A 23,857-nucleotide genomic window follows, 5' to 3' on the forward strand; every position below is an offset into this window, starting at 1 on the left:
CTCATTGTTTCACACAAATCTCCAAATGAGTACATATATGCAAACGGCTTTGTACAATTGTCATCATTTGGCACAATTTTCAATAGCTTTAGTCTTGTTGGTCAAAATAGATTATGCAGTTTCCCACTGTAATAATTTTACACCAAAATTATTTACACCAAAACTACACATGTATGTAATCGTTGTGGAAAATCACCACACGCAGAGCAGTTCACCAAAGATTCAATACGTTTAAAAAAATATTCCATAAATCGCAGTGACACGCTATTGTGTTTTTGGTTCCCAGAGTACATGATTTGGTGTCATTTTGCTGTTTTTGTGTTATACAGTGCTGTGTGATTTTTTGCTTGCTACTGTACTGTGTCTTGAGATCTGAAGTTACATGTGCATGTGAGTGCTTTCTCTTGCCAGTGAACTTTACATTCTGCAATGTAGAGTCTTGCCATTTCGAAACTGGTGTCTTTGACATGAATAAGTATCAGTTTGCTAATGAAAAAGTATCAGTCAGTGATAAAGAGAAAGTAGGAATGGACTTTCATTCAGAATTGTGGAGCTGAGGAGAAGACTTACACTGACATACTGACAATATATCTAAGCATTTTGACTCATGGTTAAAACAATGCTTAGTGTACTTTTCATTTTGGTGGCACTGACTAATTCATTGGTGGAATTATTTGATTTTGAGACATGAGTTAATTGTTTTGGGTAAGTTGCATGAATTTGCAGCTAAATTGTATTTTTGTGCTATATGCATAAACATTTTTGAGAAATGCTCTTATAGTCTTGAGAATGTTATGTTTCCTGAAATGTGTCAGAGCAATCAAGCAAACCTATAAAACATAATCTGTAGAATACAAATGTTTCTCTGCATAGGCAGAGAAGACGTGTTATCTTACTGTACAATGATATCTACGATAAGCAGGTCTTCCTGTGGTAACACATCTAGTGAATTTTGACACCCTACGCCCATAAAACCACAATCTTTCTCAACGTTCAAAACTGCGAAAGGTCAAAAGAGCAATCAATGGCCAGGGTAACAACAAACCAATCAGAAAACACTGATTATATCTTTCCTGACTAAGAAATGGCTACATGAAGCATAAGAAATTAACGTATTTCATAGGTACATGAAGAATACCGTATCTACATATCTACACCGTAAAGCGTATATAAACCATAGCAAATAACAAGCTTATTCTGAAACAAGCTGAAATTATAGATTCTTATACAACACAGTTAGAGTGCCAAGAATACAGTCTTTAGCAGGGCGGGAAGCAGGCCAACTGAACGAGATAATGCAGATTCAGTAGCATCAACAGGACAATAACTTGTGTGTTCGGCTTGCAGTGTCCTCAGGCGCGCTGGACTCCAGTGCTGACTGCAGTGCCACTTGCAACTCAGGTTCACTGTCATCTCTAGTGTGGTGCTTCTTCGCTGGAAGACGGAAAGCATTGTTTCTTTTTGCTTTTGGCTTATGGGATATATAACTTCGAAGAGCAACTTTCTAAACACTGGTAAAGGATTGAATTCATTTGGACTTACTTCTCTTTCTGCGGCGCAGCACACAAATTACCAGGCAACACGTGGGGATGAACATCGCCCCACCAAGAACTTGCAAAAAGTCCCTGAAATCTGCAAGAAGATGTTCATGTGAATTTAAAAAAACGAAATTGTATTGTTTTGTTGCTTTTTTAAAAATGCCTAAATGCACAAATAATGATAACATTTTATCACCAATAAAATACTTTAATCAGTTTTACCTATAGCTTGTACTCTGAATACAGAGTATCAGGGGTTTCTATTTCTATTTTAAATCTATACCAGTAAACAAGATCAAAGCAGCTTTTTATTGGCAAAGGTGTTAAGAACAAGATACGATTGATGCAACAGTTTGATTTCTGCAGTTACTTTTTCCAGTCCAGATTAGCCTGGAGATTACAGTTTTTCTCAGTCGCCTTGGTACATTTCTCGAATCATCCTTAACGTTTGCAAAATAGTAAGTGCATTTCTCGAAACAATTAGTACAAACAGCACCACACAATTGATCACCTGCAAAGGCCTGTAACTTTCTCAATATCCTCAGTTTATCCTTCAAAAGCACATATTTATGTCAACGAAATTGTCAGTGACATCAGAATTGTTCATTGTTCATGAACAATATGGTCAAAATGCTTAGCCATGCTGTGAATATAACAGTGCCCCCTGTAAGTATTTCCTGATGTAAACTACGGCTAAAGTTTTTATGACAATGATTCAAAATGCACAAGGTTGTACTTTTTCTGTATGTCATATATCAGTTTCAGCAGTACACAGTTACATATACTGTACATATATTGCAACACACTAACACACACATATCTACACACTATAAATGTGCATATACATATGTGTGTGTCAGGGTCGGCCTCCCGCTGTGGTCCTTCCGTGCCCCTTCCCCGTTTGACCAGCAGGTGGTGCTGGTCATCCCGTCCATACGTCAGTCCTTGTTTCTCCCCTGTCACTTGTCTGGTCTCGTGGCTCAATGTATGAAGCATGTGCTGTCTGTTTGCCCCTCGGTCCTGAGTTCCCTCCTGTTGTGAGTTTGAATCCCGCCTCCTTTGTTTTTGTATTTAGCTCCCTGGTGTTTTCCTTTATGCTTAATTATTCCTGGTGTTTGCTTTGTAATTGGTTTTGGTTTTGTTTCTTGTTCCCCTGCTTATGTTATTACCTATGTACCTTCTGTGTGTTGATATATGCTTCCTTGGTTAGTGTTTAGTTTCCCTGATTGTTAGTGTCTTTGAGTTAATTGGTTTCACCTGTGTCCTGTTTCCCTAGTCTTTGTTAATCAGCCTCACCTGCCCTGTGTTAATCATTACCCCTGTAGTATATTAGTTCCTGCCTTTGTTCTGTTCCCCGCTGGTTCATCGCGTCGCGTCGAGTCTCATGTCTAAGCTCGTGTCTCTGAGGTCTACGCTCGTCTATGGTTTGTCTACGTCATCTATGCCCTTGTCTAGTCTTGTCTCTGGTTTTACTTTAGTGTCGTGCTAGTTAGTTTTCCTTGTGTGTTATTTAGTTTAGTTAATTCCTCCCTGTTTTAGTTTTGACCCCTCGTGGTCTTTTTGGTTTTGTTGTGTTTTCTGTTTTGTTTAATAAACCCTGTTTTGTTTGCTGGAGCCGCAAGTGGGTCGTCCGCCCCTTCTTTGTGCACCATTTCCCGTTCCCGTACCGTCCAGAACCATGACATGTGTGTGCTACAGTATATGTAAAGTATATAACAGTTATATACCATAAAATGCAAGTGGAATACTGTAACATGAAGCATTGCAGTAAGTATACAGTATTACAGTACAGGGCACATTGTTGGATTGCATACCTGTTCTCTCTATGAAACATTTGAATGATTGAGGACATGATTGTTCCCCCAACACTTGACTGCCCCCTTTGACCGGCCTCGGCCTTTGTAAGGCCATGATTGAGGACATGGTCCATGTTGTGGCCCTTATTTCATCAGGAAGGTGCCTCTGTTCTTGGCCTCTCCTACCTCTTCCTCTGATTTGCCTCCCTACTCTTCCACCATGCAGCCTTACTCTTCTTCTCACCAGCCGCTGACCCCGTTCATTTCCTTGTTGTTCTTCCATTGTCAAAGTGTAACACTATGCTGTGCTCAGTAAATATATGCTGCCAACTGAAGGCTCCACAATGACACGGGGAGAACATGCAAACTCCACAATGACACGGGGAGAACATGCAAACTCCACAATGACACGGGGAGAACATGCAAACTCCACAATGACACGGGGAGAACATGCAAACTCCACAATGACACGGGGAGAACATGCAAACTCCACAATGCCATGGGGAGAACATGCAAACTCCACAATGACACGGGGAGAACATGCAAACTCCACAATGAAACGGGGAGAACATGCAAACTCCACACTCATGGAACCCTGGCAGAGACTCAAACCCTGACCCCGGAGGTGTGAGGTAACAGTGCTCACCACTGCACCGCCATGTCATCCCTAAGCAGGCTATATGTAGCTGTAGAACCATGAGCGATAAAACAGAGACTGACATGAGGTCCACTTTCTCACCAACTTTGCAGTTCTGTTCGCTGAGATCTTCCTTGCAGTGGCACCAGTAGCTGCTGAAAATCTCTCTGCATCTTTGTCTCCAGCTGTCTGTTGCATTTGCGTTGTTGCATTGCTCTGCAATCGGACAGGTAAATCACCTCAGATGTTATCATAAGACTATTCACCCATTTGCTTCATTTTACCCAATTCCACAAAACCTGATGGATTTACCTGGTAACAGGAGTATTGCTAGGGCTGTTTTCTTTAGCCTACCAAATAAATGTACATTTTCATAAATCACTAGTGACACTTATGCCTGCCAACATTTTTGCTGTTGTTAAAAATTACCCTGTTGAATATGTTAAACTGACACTGTATATAGTCCATAGTGCTCAGGACACTATCGTCATCTCTGTCAGCAGTATCTATAAGAGCCCAAGCGATAAAGTAGCGTGCCTATTCTATTGGCCAATATGAGATAATCGTAGATTAATCATTATAAGCGTTTGTAGCCAATAAATGAACTGGGGATATGGAAGGCGAATCCTTCAACCGTGTTGCGTAGTTTGTCTATCAGAGGGCACACCACAACTCCCCTGTCAGCAACATGTTTTTATTTTTATAGATTTGACTCTTTTCGATCAAAACTTTAATATATTTTGTTGTACTTTTGTTCAATGTTGTCACGCCGGGGTACAGGGATGGATCCAGAGAGCGGCTTACTGACAACACGGGGATTTCGTTACGAACTCAATACAAGACAGGAACCGGGGACCACGAGTGGTCAAAACAAAGGCAGGTAGGTGAAGCAGGAACGAACAGGAGCTGAAACTAAATGCAAGGAAACTCAGAGAAAGACACATTTAACATCTACAGCAGCAGTGGCCAATCTTATCCGCAAAGGGCCGGTGTGTATGCAGGTTTTTGGGGCAACCTTTAGGTCAGCTGTTCAAACCCAGGTGTGAGGACTCTTCAGCCAATCAATCATCTAATTAGTAATCTAATTAGGGAGCGAAAACCTGCATACACACCGGCCCTTTGCAGATAAGATTGGCCACCCCTGATCTATAGCATTTACACATGACGGGACCTCACGAGACACACAATGACTAAAGAAGTAACAGGGCACCGGTGGGCACATAAATACGCAGGAAATGCAGACCAGATGAAGGAGGGGTGGGAGTCATTGTTGTGTGCTTAAGGAAACGCTGGACATGGGGATTCAGCTAAGCAAAATCACTTTAATCAACAACCGGAAAAACTCTTTCCCTCCAGATCAAACTCGCCGCTCACCCCTCACCACGATCAGGCATCACCTAACAATCACAGAGCAGTTCGCCCCAAACGGACATAACAGTTATGCACTATTTAATTAAACACTAAGGCTAGGAATCATCAGAAACATTTGGGAAAATGGGGTGCCAGCGACATCTGCTGGCCAAACGGGAACAGGGCGGACATGACAGGGAGAGATCCTGACAGTAGTACTAAATATAACAATAAAACAAGCGTATTTTTAAACTGCATTTTAAGGGATGAAATTACTTCTCTGGGGGGCCTAGCCTGACATGGGTAGGGGGCCACTGGAGATATTTTGCAGCCAAAAGAGAAACGAGAGGGAATTTTTAACGATGGAATATCAATAATATTCTAATCAAAGTGCAGGATGCCAGCAGTAAAACTTATCGATCAGGGTGGGAGCGGGAATGCTGTTGAATAGTGTTGTATCTTTGTACCGTTTCCTGGTTACTTTGTGCCAGTTCATTTGGCAGGGCCGCTGGTAACAGGGAGCTGGGCAGCTCAATGTTTCAAAGTGGAATACGCCATTACAGCTGCCACGGGGGCAACTTTGTCTATCCTGCGAACTGTTGCTAAAATTGCAAACAACATACATATTGCTAACATTTAAATTATCATATAATGGTATATGTAACTTCTGGAAGTTGCGTCTTCATGGGCCCGCTGGTGTTCGGGGGCTTCAGGTGGCTGCTTACCCTTGACTTATGGTATTAAGTCCACGCCGGTGCAATTTCACATGTTATCATGGTGAGGATGTTTCAATAACTAAACACAGCAAATGTAATGGAATTTTTTTTATCTTATGTGTTTCAGAAGGGAAAAAAATTAATATCCGCTAATATGTCGGATTTTTAAAACCCTAAATATCAAAATCATTATTGGGAAATCTGTCTTTAGGTTAATATTTCACATAACACATTTATATAAATCCATAGAAATCCATGCACTGTGCTCATCAATAGCAGGAATAGGCTGATTTACCCAGACACATTCCTGGGGTCTCTGTCCACGTCCCCAGGGAGCCGCACCGCGTGGACGCTGTCCCGTTCAGGAAGTAGCCTTCCTCACAGCGAATATCACAGCTGGAGTTGAAGCTGAAATTTCCATGGGGGTGGGAGCAGCTCAGGTTCCCATGGGGGGGAGCTGTTAGCATCCTACAGCGCTGAGCTGGAACAAAGACGTGCTGTCAGGACAAGATGCTCAACCAGGTGCATTTTCTACACCAGTGACCCTCAACCAGCATCAAACTGATGTAGATTGTGTTGCCATTAAAATCACTGCATTCTATGCAAATAATTCTGTTTCTCTGCTGTCAAGCTGTATCAGAACATACTGTCTAATAGGGCTGGATGATATAGCAATATATTGACTTATCACCATAGAGAATTAAAGGGATAAAAAATGATAAACTTTGATAAGCTGTCAATAAGGTGCATTGCTTGATGACAAACGGCCACTGGAGACAGTTAAGTGGCTGTTTCAGATGGAAGACTTCGGGAGAGTAGTCGGCAGCTCCTCACCTTCCTCACAGTGCGGCCCCTGGAAGCCTGGCTGGCACGAGCAGCTGTAGTTTCCGATGGTCTCCACACACTCTCCGTAGCCGCTACAGGCATGTGGACTGCAGGAGGCTTAACGGAAAGGGGACACAATCACGGATTCATTCTCATCAAAGGACACCCTTTGGTCATGGATATTCATGCTCACAATCTTTACTGATGCTGTCACAATGAACTAAAATCAGTGGTTGGATAAATAATATCTATTGAATATCCCAGCCCAACCTATATCCAGTATAGGGTGGCCTCGGGCTGGACCTTGTCCCAAGCAGTAAGGACACAAGACAGGGGACCCTCTTGGATGGAATACCAGTGCATTACAGAGCACATCCACACACAGCCACACACTACAGGCAATTTGGAGACATCAGTTAGCCTAACTGCGTGACTTGAGACTGTAGGAGGAGTATCTGGCAACCGTACTGGCCCTGTACTTCAGGGTCCCCCATGATAAATTATGCCCCTCCCCCACCGCACGGTCCACTGGGAAAGTGACCAGTCCAGGCCTTCTTGGAGAGAATGACCACACTCCACACACAGAGTGGGGGTGAATGTTAACCCCCTAACCCCTGCAGGTGTTAGACAGCAGTACTACCCACTGCACCACTGTGATATCTATGACCTAATCATGCTTCCATGACAGTGTAAGTTATAGTGCCACCGACCAAGCAGTAAAAGTCAGTGTTTCTCAGTCCAGTCCTTGGGGACCCCCAGACTTTTCCACATTTTCCCTCCCTCCCAGTTACAAACACACCTGTACCAGGTATTTGGTGTCTTTGATTGTCTGGGAGCTCAGGGTCCCTGAAGACCAGCTTGAGAAGCACCGGTGTAAGTAATAGCTTGTTGTATTTAATTATATTAAATGTAATGTGTCTGGCTGTTGATGAATCTGTCTGGAATGGGTTACCGTTGTAACAAATGGTTCCTTTCTCCTTAGTGCACGTCTCATCATTCCACTTGGCAGTTTCTTTTTCTCTTTTGATGTATATTTCCACACAGTCTTCCTGACTTTCTTTATTGTTGGGCTCTCCGGCTGCCCAGTTCTCACTCTCCTCAGTCAAGGTCTTATTGGTCCCAACCCACGTCCAGACATTGCCCACTTTCCGGATGCCGATCCAGTAGTATTTCGGGTTCTGCGGAAGGATCTCGTTGAGATGTACGATTTCCTTCTGGTTCTGGATGGCCACCATGTCTGTGTAATGCTGGCAGCAGAACTGCCTGGCAGAATTCCAGTCTCTGCTGGGGCTGGTGTTGTAGTGATAGGTCCAAGCCTCCACCTTGGTTTGAGCCACCATACCTGTGTCACACCACACACAGGTTATTAGAGAATTTGTTTGGTCAATGTACCTTCATCCATCCATCTCCAAGCAGCCTATTCAGCACAGACTGGCCTGGAGCCGAACGCAGGGGCGTCGGAGGCACATGACTACCTTGGCTGATTCAGAGGACCCAGCTCTTTACTGGTACTGTATATACTCAAGGAACAATATAACTCATCTCTGCAAATTTTACCCCCTTACCCACTCACAATGCTAGTGTGGAGCCCAAGGTGACACGGTGACACAATACAGGGAGAAGAAAACTCCACATAAAAAGAGCCAGAGTGGGATTCGAATCCCTGCCCTCAAGGTGCGAGCAAACAGTTACCCACTGAGATGCTGAGCAGATGCTTTCAATGGGAAATTAAATACTTCTACATAAAGATCTCTGACAACACAAATGACCCTAAACACATGAAAAGCTCCAAAAAGCATTCTTAAATAAAATGTTCATAGATGAATGTCAGAATATGACCATAATATGAATATTACAAAGATGCAGTTTTATTGCATTGTCTGACAGCTTACCGTAGTCGAGGGCAAACAAGACAACAATGAACAATCCAAAGAGGCGAAGGTTTTCTCCTAAACCAAGCATCTGACAAATGTGAAAATAGAGACAGAAACACTTAAGCATCTACTGTGAGCTGAATTATACCTCTGCTATGTGCTAACAATGTGCCCAACTTCTTAAATATTTTATGAAAAGTGCTGTGCATAAGCATTTATGATCTTTCTATAAGTTTGGGATACAGAATTTGCTTCAAGTATCTTAAAAATGGCACTTTTCTGAAAATGCCAGTGAAAATGTATGAGGAGGTCAGATTTATCTATGATGACTTACTGTGGTTTGCTCTCCTGAAGATAACTGGTGTGATGTTCTCCTGTTATACCGTGTTCTCTCCTCTACAGCCTACTGCTCTGCCCATTCTTAACTAACTCCACTTGCCTTATTCCATTGGCTGGGAATTAACATAAAATTACAGGATGTTTCCACGTGTTATTTCATGTAATGCTTAACGCTTTATCCTTTCCATGTTTGGTGTTACTGTAGCTCAAGAGTGGTAGGAAATACTTGAGTTCCTTTTTTCAAAATCAATGGTGTGAACTGATCCTGACACTAATGTATAAGAGCCTGGGCTTGACACCCACAGAATAAAAACTGACATTCACTTCTACTTTGTCTTTCAGGTTTTTCTTTAACTGCAGTGTGTTAATTTGATATATTTTTATTGATTTTTTTGCAGTTCACAGAATCAAAGAGTTACAAGATATCAACACAGCATCTTTTACTCTTCATTTCGAATGCGTCACCACTTTACATCACATCCATGTTTAAGGCTTAAAGCATGTTTATTGATACATATATATATTGTACTCCTATAGTATACTCTGTGGCCAGGTGAACAGGTGCATGTGCTGGGTACCTGACACAGCCTGCTCCTCCAAAGAACGAATCATGAGTCTGCAGCTGAATACAAACTACAGTGAACAGACTGACTGACCAACAAAGCATTAGACTGGCTAAGACGCCTGGTGTGATTCTTGGTTCCAGACATGTTGGTTCAAACATCTGAGAAACAGCCAACATCCTGGGATTTACACACATGCTGGCATCTGGGGTTCATACAGAATGGTGAAATGAACGAAAAACATCGAGTCTGGGGTAGGGATGCACCGATCCACGTTTTTTCACTTCCGATCCGATTCCGATACCTGAATTTGGATATCTGCCGATACCGATACTATTCCGATACCAGATTTTATGAGGCTGTAATAAACTTCTCTACAAGCAAGTCTATGAATGAGGTTAGAAAACGGCAGAAATCCCATCCTGAAAACAAATATGCAACTTTAAGGGTTTAAATGGATATTTATTTAAATTTCAAGACATGATTACTAGATACTAGTGCAATATACACCATCAAAGAAACAAACCCTGTCATATGAATTAAACAGCACAGATATAAATCACCACTAGGCAGCAACACAGTGCTTTTTCAGGTGTTTAATTATATTTGTAGTGTTGAACGTCGCGACGGAGGTTCCACCTCTCGGAACAAGGGCTTTGCAAACATTGCACGTTGCTGTCTTACTTTGCGGTGTTTCGACCGTAAAATGTTTCCACACAGCGGACATGTTGTATGGCGCTCAATGCTAAACTGCTACCTGCAAACTGCAGAGGATTTCCTGAAAGGAGGCGTGTCATCTCTCTCAGTGTCTCATTGGAGCACAGACACGTCACCTAGCCCGGGATCACTTGTGAAGTCATTTCAGCAGACAGCATTGTAGACATAACTCTGGATCGGAAATTTCTCCAGGTTGGATCGGAAATTTCCGATCCGTTAATTAAGCTGGTATCGGAACCCGATACCGATACTGGATCGGATCGGCCCCATCCCTAGTCTGGGGTATTTCTGTTGCTGAAAGCACCTTAATGATATAGGTGAGAGCAGAACAGCCAGATTTAGTAAGCCTAACAGGAAGGACACAAATGCAAAAATAGCAGCTCAGTGTAAGAGTGGTGTGAAGAAAAGCTTCTCTGAATAAATAGTGGGTCCTACCTAGAACTAGCCAATAAGGGTGTCAGCAGGCTGCTACGTCAGTGCCGCTCAGAAACAGTGTTGGGAATTTAATAATAATAGATACTTTACTGATGCCTGTGGGGAAATTCTCTTTATGTCGCTCCCAACTTGCTCTCTGTAGATAATAGGGTGACCAGATAATCCATGTCAGGGAGGACACTTTGAGCTACCTCAGGTTTTACAAACTACTTTCAAACTGAAAGGCTCCTGTGCTCGGCTAAATAGTTCAACTATTCTTGTGCTTTGACTGGTTTGTTTCCTTGACTGAAAGACTCATCCAGCTGTTTCACATTAGCATTAGTGACACATGCACGATTATAGGAGACTGACCAATCAGCACACAGCAAGATCTCAGTGCTCAAGTGAAATCCAGGTCCTTTTAATTGAAATAGTAATTTACAATTCCTGTCCTGGCTCAGAGTGTCCTCCCTGACATGAATTATCTGGTCACCCTACTCTCCAGGAAAAAAAGCAGGGATATCCAAGGAAAGACCCCAGAAAAATGGTGAAAATCATTAAAATGTGCGGTGAAACCCACTCCTTTGCAGTGGTCAGTGAGTTGCAGTAAGCTCCACTGTAAACACATTTAACTTTTTAAAAAACCTTTGCACCCTGCTTTTTAATTACAATTCGTGCACTGTTCCTTTAAATGTAATATTTAAGCTGTTTTTTTGCGACAGAAGTAGGCTCTCTAGCGAAGATCATGGCGGCCGCCTTGAGTGCAGTTTCTGATGTAGAAATTGACCCCGATGGGGTATTTAAATACATATTACTGAAGGTGAAAGTCAAAGATGGATCAGAACAAAAAGACATAGTGAGAGGCACGAAGAGTGCCGAATATCACAGTAAGTTTTAAAATCTAAGTAAACGTGGCCTGACCGCTGCAGAGCTGATAATAGATAGTTAGAATAATATACATGCTGCAATTAAAACATCTAGTCGACTAGGAAATGCACACGTCATATTTGAAAATCTACTATATTAGATTGCAAGGTAATGAAACCGAAAGTAACATTTCTTGTTACAGCTTAAAGAGGTAGCTGGCAGATAAAGTTGCAACTAAATATAACTTGCCTTTCGACTAATACAGCTCGTAAATATAGCTGGTCGATTGCTATAGCTTGATACATGGTAACCATTAATCACGCCTTCGTTAATAACTTAGCTACAGAACGTTGAATGAAGTTTTGCCACAAGTATATAGGCCTAAGTCGGGAAATGATTGGATATTTGTCCTAACTGGTAAAACGTTTGTTTATGTTAAAGTAATTTTTAGATAATAGATGTGAGAAAGTTCTAAAATAATATGGTTATTTAAAAATATATATTTCTCGCAATTCCTCCCCGTTTTAGATCACATATTTGAAAAGGTCAATCCAGAGATGGAGGATGCAGGGCTGGACTGTACCTGCCTAGGGGGAGGGAAGATCGAACACAACTCCAAAGAGAAAAAACTCCGAGTATTTGGCATGTCTACTGTAAGTGGGCTTCCCGTACTGCACTTTCAAAATTAATGAACGAAAAAAGAAATAGAAAAAATTCCCTGTTATGGTTTGCTTCTTTACATAATTACACAAATTAACATAAAAATATCTGTTTTTTAGGGTTATGGCAAGGCGGATCATTCTGTAACCGTTGAGAAGCTGAAGGTGGCCTATAAAGATTATGAAATCACCTGGTCAGATGATAAAAAGTAGATGGTGTAATATAGTTTACAAATACATGGTATGGAAGTTGCCAGAAATGCATTGAAAGTCGCAGTTAATTGCTTAGATGCCAGCTGACAAAAATCATAATTATTTTATTTTTATTTATTTTTTTTTGGGGGGGGGATTATTTCTGCTAAATGGTGAAAACCCTATCCGCATTACAGAAAACATTTTTATTTTATTTCTCATATTAATTAACATTCGCTTTATTTATTATAAATCTTTCCTACGCGTGTGTGTATGCAATATGTATCATGTAGGAATGTGCTCAACATTTGAAAACTTGTCACTTCGATCTTGGCACCCTACCTTATCAGGTTTTCGCCTTCATATAAATTACATATGTACAGTGGCATCTGGGTTATCTTTGAAAAAACATGGAAGCCAGAATGGCCACACGTCAGTCTCAACTTTCAGAGAAGTTTTATAGGCATTTAATTTCTGTTTCTAAAACCATTCTGGATATTTTCTTGTAGAAGAGCAGAAGTCCCATCATTTGTTCATATATGTGCATCAAATAAAAATATTGGCCATTCAAATTTTTCGCTGAGTATGGGAGTTTCTTTCTACTCAGACTTAAGTCTAATTGTGCTGATAGAGGTGTATGTGTACATATATGTTTGCCAGAAGAACAGCACTCAGGTATATGTTTAGCTGGACCATTTGGTTTAAGAACTGTGTGTCCCTGCTGACTGCAGATGATAATAAACATGACATATTTACTGCTCTTCAGGAGACCCTGTACTTTGAAGTCAAAGAGACCGAGATCACACTGGGTGCTTATCTGGTGGTTGGTTGTGGGAAAGGTCACAGGATAGTTGTAGAATACATTCATTGTTAGTTTCAAACTACCATGTGAGAGACTGGGCGAAACAGAGCAATTCTTTTTCCCTGTGTATTCATTTCCCAGAATTGGTTGTAGGCAATTGAAGCACAATTCACAGAAAAGCAAATACAGCAGCTGTTGATAAATTTATGTTAAGCAATGATTTTCTTCCCACAAATTCAGAAAATTCCTGTAAATGCTCACTAAAATTTAGATGGGACATGATTTTCCCCGTATTTTTGTGCCTGGACTGAAATACAATTTACCCTCCCCAACGTTTTATAGCACGGGGGGTTCTGTTCATGTTAATGCACCTCTGGTAATATTGCTGGATGTTATTTTATATGTATTTTCCAAAAGTGCCCACTATTCCAAGAGTCCAGAACATACATTAAGCTCTCAATATGAATCACGGTAAACAGCAACTGCCTTATTACCATCTTCATATCTTAACTGAGTACATTATTGAAAGATATATTGAGAAAATGGTACAATGGAAGGAGATAAGATTCAAGATTTATTTTCTGTATCAAGAACATCCATATTGTAACATTTAATGACAAAGATAAAAGACCATGAAAGAAATTATAGTAAGCATCCATCAATCCATCCATCCATCCATACTTCGACTGCTAATCCAGTACAGGATTACAAGAATGATCAACACAATTTGGAAAATATTATGCTAACATAGAATTACACAATAAGAGGTAAGTGAATGATTCAACACAACTGAAGTAAAAAACACAGAAATATAGGATATGTTTTTCATAGTATTTGAAGATATTTAGATATTAGCAAATACAACTAATAACATGATCTTATGCCAGGACTGTGGAAAATTGAGTTTTGATTTTAAATGTTTTCAAAACAAACATGACATGAGTTTTGTACTTATTTTTTTCTGAGCATCTCTCTTAGGATAGCATACAGTAAAACCATACACAAGCTTGTATTCTAATAACTGCAGACCAAGTAACTCGATAATGGCAGTAAGTGGCACAACACAAAGGACAAAGACTTATAAGCCAAGGTATGACGGCTCACACTTCAGAAGGAAGCCTGCTGTAGTGCAAGGGAAATACCTAGCTGTAATAAGTAAAACGTTGACATATTTATGGTATTAAAATGTGATGAAATACATATTAATATTATGACTGTGGTTACGTTAATCATACTGACACAGGTCGTGATTAATTATATGGGGAGGAAGCAACATAAAGAAAAAAATTATCGTAGCACCAATCTCATAGATGAAATCCAATCTGTTATTTCGTGTATTGACTTATTTGAAGGCTTCGATCTCGGTACTAGAACAACAGCCACTCTCGGCCACTGTGACGTAAACACCATGTGACACGGAAAGCATTGAACAGAGAGCACGCTCTGGAACCAACCAAAAGTTCGGTTTGAGTAAATGTTTACCACTGCCGAAACTATACATATTCCAGTATTATAATCTATAAAATAATATGTTATGTATAAATATCGAATACAAATTTATATTAATTACATAATAATTAAGGTAAAATATTACCCATTGTTTTCCCCTAAATTCTAGAATAATGGTTTAATCCACGTTCAGTGACGGAAAGACGAAATGGAGGCAAATTTGGATTTTGGAAAGCTGAGGTACTGTTATCGCAGAATGTAGTTATAAAAATACCAGGAAGCGTTGGGGAAGTCATTTTTTGAGAACTAATATAGCATACGAGGTGGGTTTTTTTTTGTAATTGAGAATATTCTGGCATATTGTTTTTGCATCTCACTAAGTAGGCGACGTTACAAGCAGCTTGTAGCCCTAAACAAGGCTCTTTTTTGTTACCGCGATCTGTGTCTTGACGCTCACAAAATACTTAAATGATACATGCAGAAAAGTTGTTTATCTTGCGTAGTCAGTGATAGGATTGACTCAAAGTCGATAGAGAAGCGATGAGTTTGCAAGTGGCAGTTTGATCGGCTGATGGGAAATTATTATCAGAGAATCTAATTTTGATCTTTTGATTTTAATATTGATTTCGCCCCCTTTTTTCTTTCTTTTTTTTGTTGCAGAAACTGGTAGGTGCGTGAAGGCGTGACAATGTCACAGACCACACTTTTGGAGGAGGTGACCTCCTGGAGTCCGGAGACCTGTGGCCAGGAGCTGATGTCTGTCCTACCAAAGCTGGTCATATCCTTTATTTGACTGCAAATATGTCATTGCAGGACCATTAGGACCTGGAGGGATTTTAAGCACTTAAAAACATTAAACCACCTTGTGGTCTGGTTAGCTTGTGTCCCTTCATCATTGACTAAATAGGTTCCGGTGTTGTGCCCTACTATGAAACAGAAAACCAAACCTTTTATTCTTGACTCTTCATACTCTATGTATCAAAACACCAACAACTGGGAAGAAAGTATACGTAAGTGTTGTCAAACTACTATTACTTCGTATTTGTCACTTGGTGTGTTTTTCAAAGGCATGCTATGTCCATCGTCCATAAATCATTATCTGATCCCCTCAGGTATCCTGAGAATAATCTCTGAGATGTTTCTTCCACATCTCAGAGTGTCTGACCTGGAAGAAGAGTGTTTCTCCAAGGTGTTACCCAAGGTGAATAATTTTAAATTGCTAGGCTGATTGCATCGCAGGAGTACTTGGTCAATGTCAGTAAATCGTGATGTCATTCCTACAGGTGGCAAAGGTGTTCAGTAGTTTAATGGATGAGATTTCAAAACAAATTGGGGAACTGTCCAGTCAGAACTCTGAGCTGCGGTCATATCTAAGGAATATTCTTCAGGTAAAGGATGCTTTAATAACATTGCTATCTTAGAAAGTTCTAGACATTATTGAGTCTAACATTTTATATTTAATATCCTTCTTGAACTTCAAACTTTAGTTTTCAACTTGTGCGATGTGCCGGTTTCCTGTCCTAACAGGAAAGCTTCTGGGATTGTCATAAAAAGAGCGGTAACATTGTTTTAATGTACTGAATGGTATGTTTCTTACTTAGAATATATTCTCTTTAGTGTTTTAAGTTTACCAATCGTTTTCACACACTTTTCAGCTCATGATCCAAGTGCTGGAAGTTTTGTCAGGTGTCATTCGTCTCCTCTGTGCTCCTGACAAAAGTCTGACCTTGGGCTCAATTCGGTCTTTACCATCTTGCGTTCTGAAGCTTCTGAAGGACACCTTTGAGCACTGTAAGGTAAGGTTCCCTCCCTGCTAAGAATCAGCAGCTTCAGATTCAGCACTGACAACGTATTTAACATGTTGATTTTGCGTACAACAAATGTCAACTGATTCATTGCCAAACCTCAGTTTTTCTTTATTCTCTGTGACGGTTTCTCCTCTGTCTTGCAGGACAGTGAAGCTGTATACTGCGGCCGACTGTCTGTGGTCGCTGACCTCCTTCAGGGCCTGTTTAAAGAGGCATACACTCTCCAGAAAGGTCTGATGGAGCTGCTGGACAAAACAGCCGTGGAGAACAAGATCTCTGAAGAGGAAATTTCTGATATTGTCATCGGTGGGTGAGGGGAGACAAAACTGGGAGCTCAGACTACTTTTGGAATTTCGTTGCCTCGCACCATCAGGGTTAGGGGTCTGCATCTAAGCTTCCGCACACTCTCCCTGTGTTGTGCGGGTTTTCTGCCACAGTCCAAAGGCATGTAGTTAGTCTGATTTGTTGTCTCTAGTTTGCTCATAGTGTATGACTGTGAGGGCATATGTGTACATGCCCTGGCTTTACCACCCAGGGTGCCCCCAGCCTTGTGCAAGGTTGTAACTGTTTTGTAACTACCTACTCTTATCGCTGGAAATAATGCCAGCTGTTTTTAATAACCCTTTCTTTTACAGTAATACATAGCCTTCTGGAAATATGCACCGTAATATCAAACCTGGATGTTGCACTGCATGCCAACACTTGGAAGTTTATCATTAAGTAAGTAATAATCTTAGTAAAATACATAAAATTGATTGGTCTTAATCACAAGCACGTCGTTTTCAACCTCCAAGGTATCGGTGTTAATGGTTTTTTTGACCAGGCTTCGGAATGGATAGATTTGATCGATTAAATGTGTGTTCCTGTTGTATTAAAATGGTAAGTAAAGATTCGTTTTGAATTTAATTTCTCGTTTTAGGCAGAGCATCAAGCACCAGGCCCTGTTGGAGGAGCATCTCCGTCATGGTGACATCGTTACTCGTCTGTGTGACGACTTGCTCGCCTCCTTCTACTCCTCTTGTGAGCTGGCTGAGGAAATGAAGCAAGCAGGCTTGCAGGTACAGTCCATGTTTGTTTGGCCTGTTTCTAGACTGCAGGCTTTATCTGCGGTTTGCTGTCTTGTTGACAACTGCCCCCACTTTCTTAAAGGAGGCGCAATGTCCTGAGTACAAGTTGTTCCAGAAATCGGCAAAAATGTGCCGGTTCTTTGCCAACACGTTGGTGCACTACGTTAAGGTATTTCAAGCAAAATCCTTTGTACATCTCTGCCACATTTTGTAGTAGTTTAATCGACTAATCAGTGTTGCCTGTCTCTGAAGTACCAAATTTATCATCTTAACTTAATCATCTTATCATAAATTTTTTGGAGGTGACATGAGCACCTTCAGCTGTATGTCAAAGCTATAGTGGTGACTGGGGGAAACATCAAGTTATAAGGCCACTAATATTTTACCTGATTATCATTTCACTTCTGCTTTGTGAGTAACTGTACCTTGTTCTTTCTCAACCAGGAATTCAAGGCCTTTCTGTCAAAATCCTGTGGCCGCTTTTACCATCTCTACCTCCAGATTTTTAGGTATTTAGTCAGTTATGTAGTTCTGTTTGGCTTATTATTATTGGTTGTTTATTTGGTAATAAGTCTTCCTTTGGGGTTTTTACCATGCTTTCCAGTAAGCTGCCCCCCAGCCTCTGGTCTGCCCCCATGGCGATTCCCCATGGCCTGGAGTTGAGCAGCGGGACCCTGACTGCTGTGGATGTCCTGGTCACTCAGCTGCTTCCCTGCAGAGCCTTTGTGGAGGTCGTCTTGGCTCCAGGGCAGGGTTGGTCCCTTCGTTACCCAGGCTGACACTTCCTCAGGTCCCTTCCAGACACTGATCATCACGCAGGAAGCACGCAGTTCTCTTAATAGCCTTGTCGGGCAGAGGTTACGTCCCCAGAAGGAGAGAAAATGAAGTCATGGAAGGCAGATTATGTTTTTCCATTCAGTATGAGTGTAATCACGTCTGTTGTTATTACCTTTGGTTCCAAGAAATCGTGAAATAGATGGTCCCTTTATAGCATAGTGAGTTGTCACAATATTTAACATGATAATGAAATGGTTCTTAATACTGTAATGTTTTATTTAATGATGTGTGTGTTTTTCAGAGTTGGTTCCAGAAACCCTGTTCCCACACTGCCTCCTACTCGTTAGCGTTGTGACCAAACTGCGCTCCCAGCCAGAGGAGGTGCTTTGCCTCTGGTGCGAAGGCAGCCGATTCCCGGAGGAGACGCCCAGGTACGCGCCCCGGCGTCACCGCGGGAACGGCCCTTCCCGTCTGCCGCCCTGTCCTGGCCTGAGTTTCACCTTCTGCCGGGCCCTGCCAGGCCCTCTGTCTTCCAGGCAGTGTTCCGGAGCTTCCGCCGGTGCTCCGCGGAGCGGGCCGCGCCCCTCCTGGTCCCAGGGGTGATGATGAACGGACAGGCGCAGAGCCAGGTGACTCTGCACCAGCACGTGTGCATCCAGCTGTGTGCCTGCGTGGCTGCTCTTCCAGCTTCCGTCTTCCCAAATTTGGTAAGAGCCCCGAAAGACAGCCAGTCCTCCTGTGTACCTCATGTACTATGCAAGTTTTAGACAGTCAAAGGTTTGGGAATATGTAAGAGTGTAGTTTCTCAATGTTTACTGTGAATTAGGAGGTTTGGTATGAGGGAGTACTACTGAAAAAAATGCACCCCCCCCCTCCCCCTTCCCAGGAGCGCTCCATGCTGGAGGCAGTACTTCAGCCTGACACCCAGACTGCCCTCCTCGCGACCGACATCTGGTGCTTCCTGGCTCGGTGAGCTGCTTCTGCGCGATTGGGGCCGATGGGCATCTCAGCACCGCTGCTTTCCGATAGTCCGCTTCCAGGTCTGAGGCCTGCGGGAAATGATCGTGCCTTTAGGTGTAAGGACAGCAGGGAGGGATGTGCATTCACAATCGGGGGTCTGGCTCCAGTCCCGGAACGGAGACTTCTGCCAGAACTGCTCCAGTATCAGTATGCAAATGTTTAGGTTTTCAAAGTTGGAGAAATATGATCAAATGTAAAAATAGTTAAAAAAAAAAAATGTCAAAATAGTCTAATCTGAAAAAAATATTGAGAGGCAGTCCAACCTTTATTTCTATGTTAGATGGGAGGATCATCAAGTGGTTGGACACAACTCAAAAAATGGGTCGTGGGACCATTTTCATTGTGTCGTGGAGAATGTGGTGGGAAAAAAATGCTCAGTCAGTTTTTTTTTTTTGACAGTACATGGCAGTGTTGGTCTGTTTACTATAGAGTATTTGTTTAGTGAAATTTGGTTCAGAATGCTAAAAATTTGGGTTATGACTCTATGGCTCAACCAATTGGGAAGCACTGTTCTAGATGCCTTCAAAGGCTGTCGTAGATGTTGGTGCGAATGTGACTTTGACGTTAATTGGTAGCAGGAGGATGCAGTCCGAGCTCCTGCTGCTCCCGGCTCACTGCTTCACAGTCATTGTAATTTATTGCATCGTTGTCCCCACAGCTTCGGCACAGCAGAGTTGTGCCTGCATCACGTGAAGCTCGCCGCTCATCTGGTGAGTGCCGTCCGCCGGGTGGGTGACCACCTTCTCAGTGTTTGTAAAGGAACACACCGGGGGGGGGGGGGGGGCTTCTCCCGCTAACTCAGTGCCTGGCCACTTGCAGGCTCCCTGAAAAGGTGACAATTAGAGGCAGATAATCCTATATCAGACACCTGTCCGTTACATGGAGAGCATTGACCCCCAGCACAGCAAAGCCCCATTTCTGGCTGCCTCGTGCTATAGCCAGATTAAGCTCCGCCCCAAACACACTTGATTCTTTTTTTGATTGTCAGACAGGCTTGGAATCAACTGTCATTTAAATTTTTATGACATAAATTGGGATATTTGATCCAGTTCTGCTATTGGCCAATATGACCATTATAACATGACATGTAAGAAGAAACTGTAACGGATGGTTTATGTACATGCAGCTCGTTCAGTGCTCATTTGCGTGGTGCAAATGTTTGCGTGGTGCAAAAAGGACCAATAATTTAAATCACAACAGATCAAATCTTGTCCTGGGGAGTCTCACCACGTGATCCACCTGGGCCTGTTGCTGAGACGACTGTTGTTTCTGATGACGCCACAACACCAGGTCAGAAGAACCAGGGTTAAGTTGTATGTATACGCTTCTGGAACCTTTGGGAAGGGTTGCAGTAATGGGGTGGATGCTGTAACTGGACTTAGATGGAGCTGATAGAGAAGTTTCCCCCCGGCTTGGCCGAGAACCAGCCCGTGTGGCGGCACGTCCTTCTGAGGGCCCTCTCGGACGACGGCAGGAAGCGCGTGCAGCGGGACGTGGCGGCACTGGCCAGCGATGTCGTCGGCGGCTGGCTGGAGAAGGGGTGCAGGCTGGGGGAGCTGGAGCAAGTGGTGAGGATGGGAAAGTGCGGGCCGGAGGCCAGTTTGCCGGCGGGTGTTGCAGACTGTAGCGGGGATTCTCTTTGTCCGCAGAACGTGGCGCTCTCTTCCCTGCTGGTCGTGGCTGGAGAGGAAGCTCCGGAGTGCTTGCTGTCCGCGGCTAGGCTGGTCAAACGGCTGTGGCCTCGTATCTGCGCCCAGCAGGTGAGAGATGGCTTGAGGTTCACAGGTTTGTAGGTCACTATAGTGGCTACATTAAATAACATAGATATGGGATCCTATGAAGTGTGTGTGTGTATATTTGTAGAGTAAGAGTATGATGTGTTTTGTGCCTTTATGTATGCGACTGAAACTTTGACGTTGCAGGTCCAGAAGTACCCTGCAGTACAGCAGACTGTGAAACTGCTCTTCTCAATCTCTGCAGTTACATTACAAAAGCTGGACTCCAGTGACATCTGCCAGGTGCCCAATGAACCAATGAACTTCCTCTGTCGTTGTCATGTTTCCTGTTTATAAGTGCAGTCCAGGATTTTTGTGTTTTGTTGTTTTGTTGTTTTGTTTGGAGGCTCTGACGTGCCTCAGCTTCCTGCTGTCCATGGCGTGCCCTGACCACGTCCTGCTGGCCGGCCTGGACTTCTTAGCCTCCTTGGGGGGGTTGTTTATCCCTCCAGAAATTCAGGTGTGGCATGTCACCATATTGAATCCCAAACCATACCGTTGGTATCATTATTTGTACATTAACTTATGGTGCTTTTCCACTGCACCAGGTACCATACATTTGGTGCTGCAGAAAATTCCTGAAATATGGTACTATGGTTGTATGACATCGCAACGCAAGGTGTGGTATTTTGTACTGAATTTGAAAAAATGGCTATAATATATTATAGGGCTGGGCCATGTGTGATATTAATGCCAACATTGCATGTTATGCACATGCAGTTCTCACATTACAAGGACCACCAAGCTTTTTTGGAATCCGGCTTTTTCATACCTCCATACCGTACGGACATTATAGCGTGGAGGGTTTAAGTTTCACTAAAAGATTTTTATTTTGTCAAAGGAAACAAAACTTAGCAAGCATTGCAGTTTTAATGGTTGTTCCTTTTCAAGATTATGTAGTATATGTTAAAAAAAAATTAGTATGAAGCCGGTGCTTTAGCAGGAACTCTGCATGCGCTTTCCAGTCATTTTCATCCTTGCAGTTTAAATCACTCATAGACGGGTTTATGAGATTTATTTTTGTTGAACTCATTTTTGCTTTATAAATATACCAATATTTATTACAACAAAATCATATTGCAATATTTTTTTTTTTCCCATTATCGCGCAGCCTAATATATTATAACAAAAACGTTTTTTAATTCTTGTCATGTTATGCAGATCTTCTTCTGGTTCTTCCGACCAGATCGCAAGTAAAGCCTGGGTCTCTTCTTTTGTCCAAGCATACATTATTATTACTTTTTAAATACTTCCTTTTATCTTTGTTTTCTGAGTTTGTAACTTTTTATCAAGACAGCGGTTGTGTTGTGTTTCAGAGGCAGGATATTTGCATAACCAGTCGACAATGAACACCTTTGCAAGTCCAAGTACCAAAAAAAGTATCCTACCTGGTTTGGTACTTATGTTACTGATGGTATACACCGGCAAAGTACCATACCAAAGGTGCAGTGGAAAAGTGCCCATATCTGTAACTTATAATTTGTGAAGGCATCTGTAACTAGCATCAAATGTCACACCTAGGTTTACTCCACCTTGCTGCAGCTTCCTCTTCCACTGAAGATTCTGCTGTAAACATACGAATTACATATTGAACCATTTGTTCACCCTCCACCCCAAACATTTTGCCCACAGAACCAAGTCCTGCCCAAACTCTGTAGCCTCTTCAGTCAACTCTTGGGTCAGACCATCTGGCCTCTTCACCAATATGCCTTAGAAGCCTTTTCCCGGTTTGCAGAGGCAAGTCTTTCAGTGTGCCCTCTTGCCCCAAGCGATGTGGGTTATATGCAGAAACAGTGCTTCACTGTATGAATTAAAAAATGTATTATTGTTACATCAGGTAACTAATCATGAAGAAGTGATAGCACAGAGTCTCACATCAGAAGGAACAAAAACCAAAGTGGTGAATTTTCTTAGCAAGGTAAGTCAGTCGATATTTTAAAATGCTTTATTTACCAAACTTTTACATGCATAGATTTATCATGACACCCCCCCTCCCCTCCCCTCCCAGAAAGTCAATGGTGAGGAAACGGGGGAAGCACGAGTGAAGCGATTAAAAGAAGAAAGACATATTTACGAACAGCACTGTGCCAGACTGGAAAATGAGGAAGAGGAGTTGCTTGCTGGCTTAGAGGTAGTCAAATGTGTCGTATGCGCTTGGTGATTCTGAAAAATTATGCAAGAAGACCATTGTGCTGGATCACATGACTTTGTAATTGAACAAACCCCTCGCCGTCCCTTCCCAGCCATGCTCAAAACGGGCCCGACAGCTGACGAGCGAAGAGGAAGAGTTTGAGAAGCATCTCCAGATGGCAGAAAGCACCTTGGCCGCATTGCACTCTTTGGCAAAACGGACGCCGGTGCCTCAGTGGGCGAGCGCCAGACTCCGGGAACTGCAGACGCTGATAACCCAAATCGGCACGGCTGGGCCCCCAAGAACGTAGCGTTCTGATAGAGAAAATGAGACCAAAATACCACCCTACTGTACATTCATGCTTGTTTATGCGGCCTGAGCTTTCATTGAGCTTCTTTCACCAGGAGGCCATTGTGTCTCAGGGTTATAGTACTCTACTGTTTATCTGGCTGATGTTAACACTTGCTCACTAAGGCAAATGTCAATTTTTAATAAATGTAAATTTAATAATACTAATTCCCTCCTTTTTTAAAATACACGG

General features: G+C 42.3%; 3 protein-coding genes across 5 annotated transcripts; 2 read left to right on the forward strand and 1 right to left on the reverse strand.

Moving 5' to 3' along the window:
• Window positions 1-976: 976 nt before the first annotated feature.
• LOC140578510 (L-selectin-like) lies at window positions 977-9,098 on the reverse strand. Its single transcript, XM_072699863.1, has 8 exons — window positions 9,071-9,098; window positions 8,755-8,824; window positions 7,815-8,204; window positions 6,872-6,979; window positions 6,333-6,518; window positions 4,074-4,187; window positions 1,543-1,632; window positions 977-1,434 (listed from the first exon to the last, which is right to left on the reverse strand). Exons 2-8 carry the CDS (start codon window positions 8,822-8,824, stop codon window positions 1,313-1,315), a joined length of 1,080 nt encoding a protein of 359 aa, XP_072555964.1. The 5' UTR covers window positions 9,071-9,098; the 3' UTR covers window positions 977-1,312.
• A 2,201-nt stretch (window positions 9,099-11,299) lies between these two features.
• LOC111840127 (14 kDa phosphohistidine phosphatase) lies at window positions 11,300-13,059 on the forward strand. The gene is made up of 4 exons (XM_023804640.2): window positions 11,300-11,316; window positions 11,492-11,656; window positions 12,165-12,289; window positions 12,416-13,059. The coding sequence occupies exons 2-4, from the start codon at window positions 11,515-11,517 to the stop codon at window positions 12,506-12,508; spliced, it is 360 nt and encodes a 119-aa protein (XP_023660408.2). The 5' UTR covers window positions 11,300-11,316; window positions 11,492-11,514; the 3' UTR covers window positions 12,509-13,059.
• Window positions 13,060-14,850: 1,791 nt separating this feature from the next.
• firrm (fignl1 interacting regulator of recombination and mitosis) lies at window positions 14,851-23,828 on the forward strand. 3 transcript variants are annotated; one of them, XM_072699772.1, is made up of 25 exons: window positions 14,864-14,978; window positions 15,399-15,515; window positions 15,708-15,748; window positions 15,851-15,939; window positions 16,022-16,126; window positions 16,394-16,534; window positions 16,690-16,852; window positions 17,182-17,266; window positions 17,466-17,604; window positions 17,696-17,782; window positions 18,058-18,122; window positions 18,218-18,366; window positions 18,692-18,821; window positions 18,911-19,097; window positions 19,277-19,359; window positions 20,069-20,120; window positions 20,611-20,700; window positions 20,793-20,978; window positions 21,060-21,170; window positions 21,333-21,428; window positions 21,532-21,645; window positions 22,818-22,922; window positions 23,023-23,103; window positions 23,194-23,316; window positions 23,429-23,828. In XM_072699772.1, the coding sequence occupies exons 2-25, from the start codon at window positions 15,427-15,429 to the stop codon at window positions 23,624-23,626; spliced, it is 2,709 nt and encodes a 902-aa protein (XP_072555873.1). In that variant the 5' UTR covers window positions 14,864-14,978; window positions 15,399-15,426; the 3' UTR covers window positions 23,627-23,828. The 3 variants fall into 3 exon arrangements, 2 of the variants coding, with proteins under 2 accessions (XP_072555873.1, XP_072555874.1); XM_072699773.1 differs by having other exon boundaries at window positions 14,935-15,061; XR_011982681.1 differs by lacking the exons at window positions 20,611-20,700; window positions 20,793-20,978; window positions 21,060-21,170; ... (4 more) ...; window positions 23,194-23,316; window positions 23,429-23,828 and having other exon boundaries at window positions 14,851-14,978; window positions 19,277-19,430.
• Window positions 23,829-23,857: the final 29 nt, after the last annotated feature.

The sequence above is a fragment of the Paramormyrops kingsleyae genome, chromosome 15 (genome assembly GCF_048594095.1).
Source record: "Paramormyrops kingsleyae isolate MSU_618 chromosome 15, PKINGS_0.4, whole genome shotgun sequence".
NCBI lineage: Eukaryota > Metazoa > Chordata > Actinopteri > Osteoglossiformes > Mormyridae > Paramormyrops > Paramormyrops kingsleyae.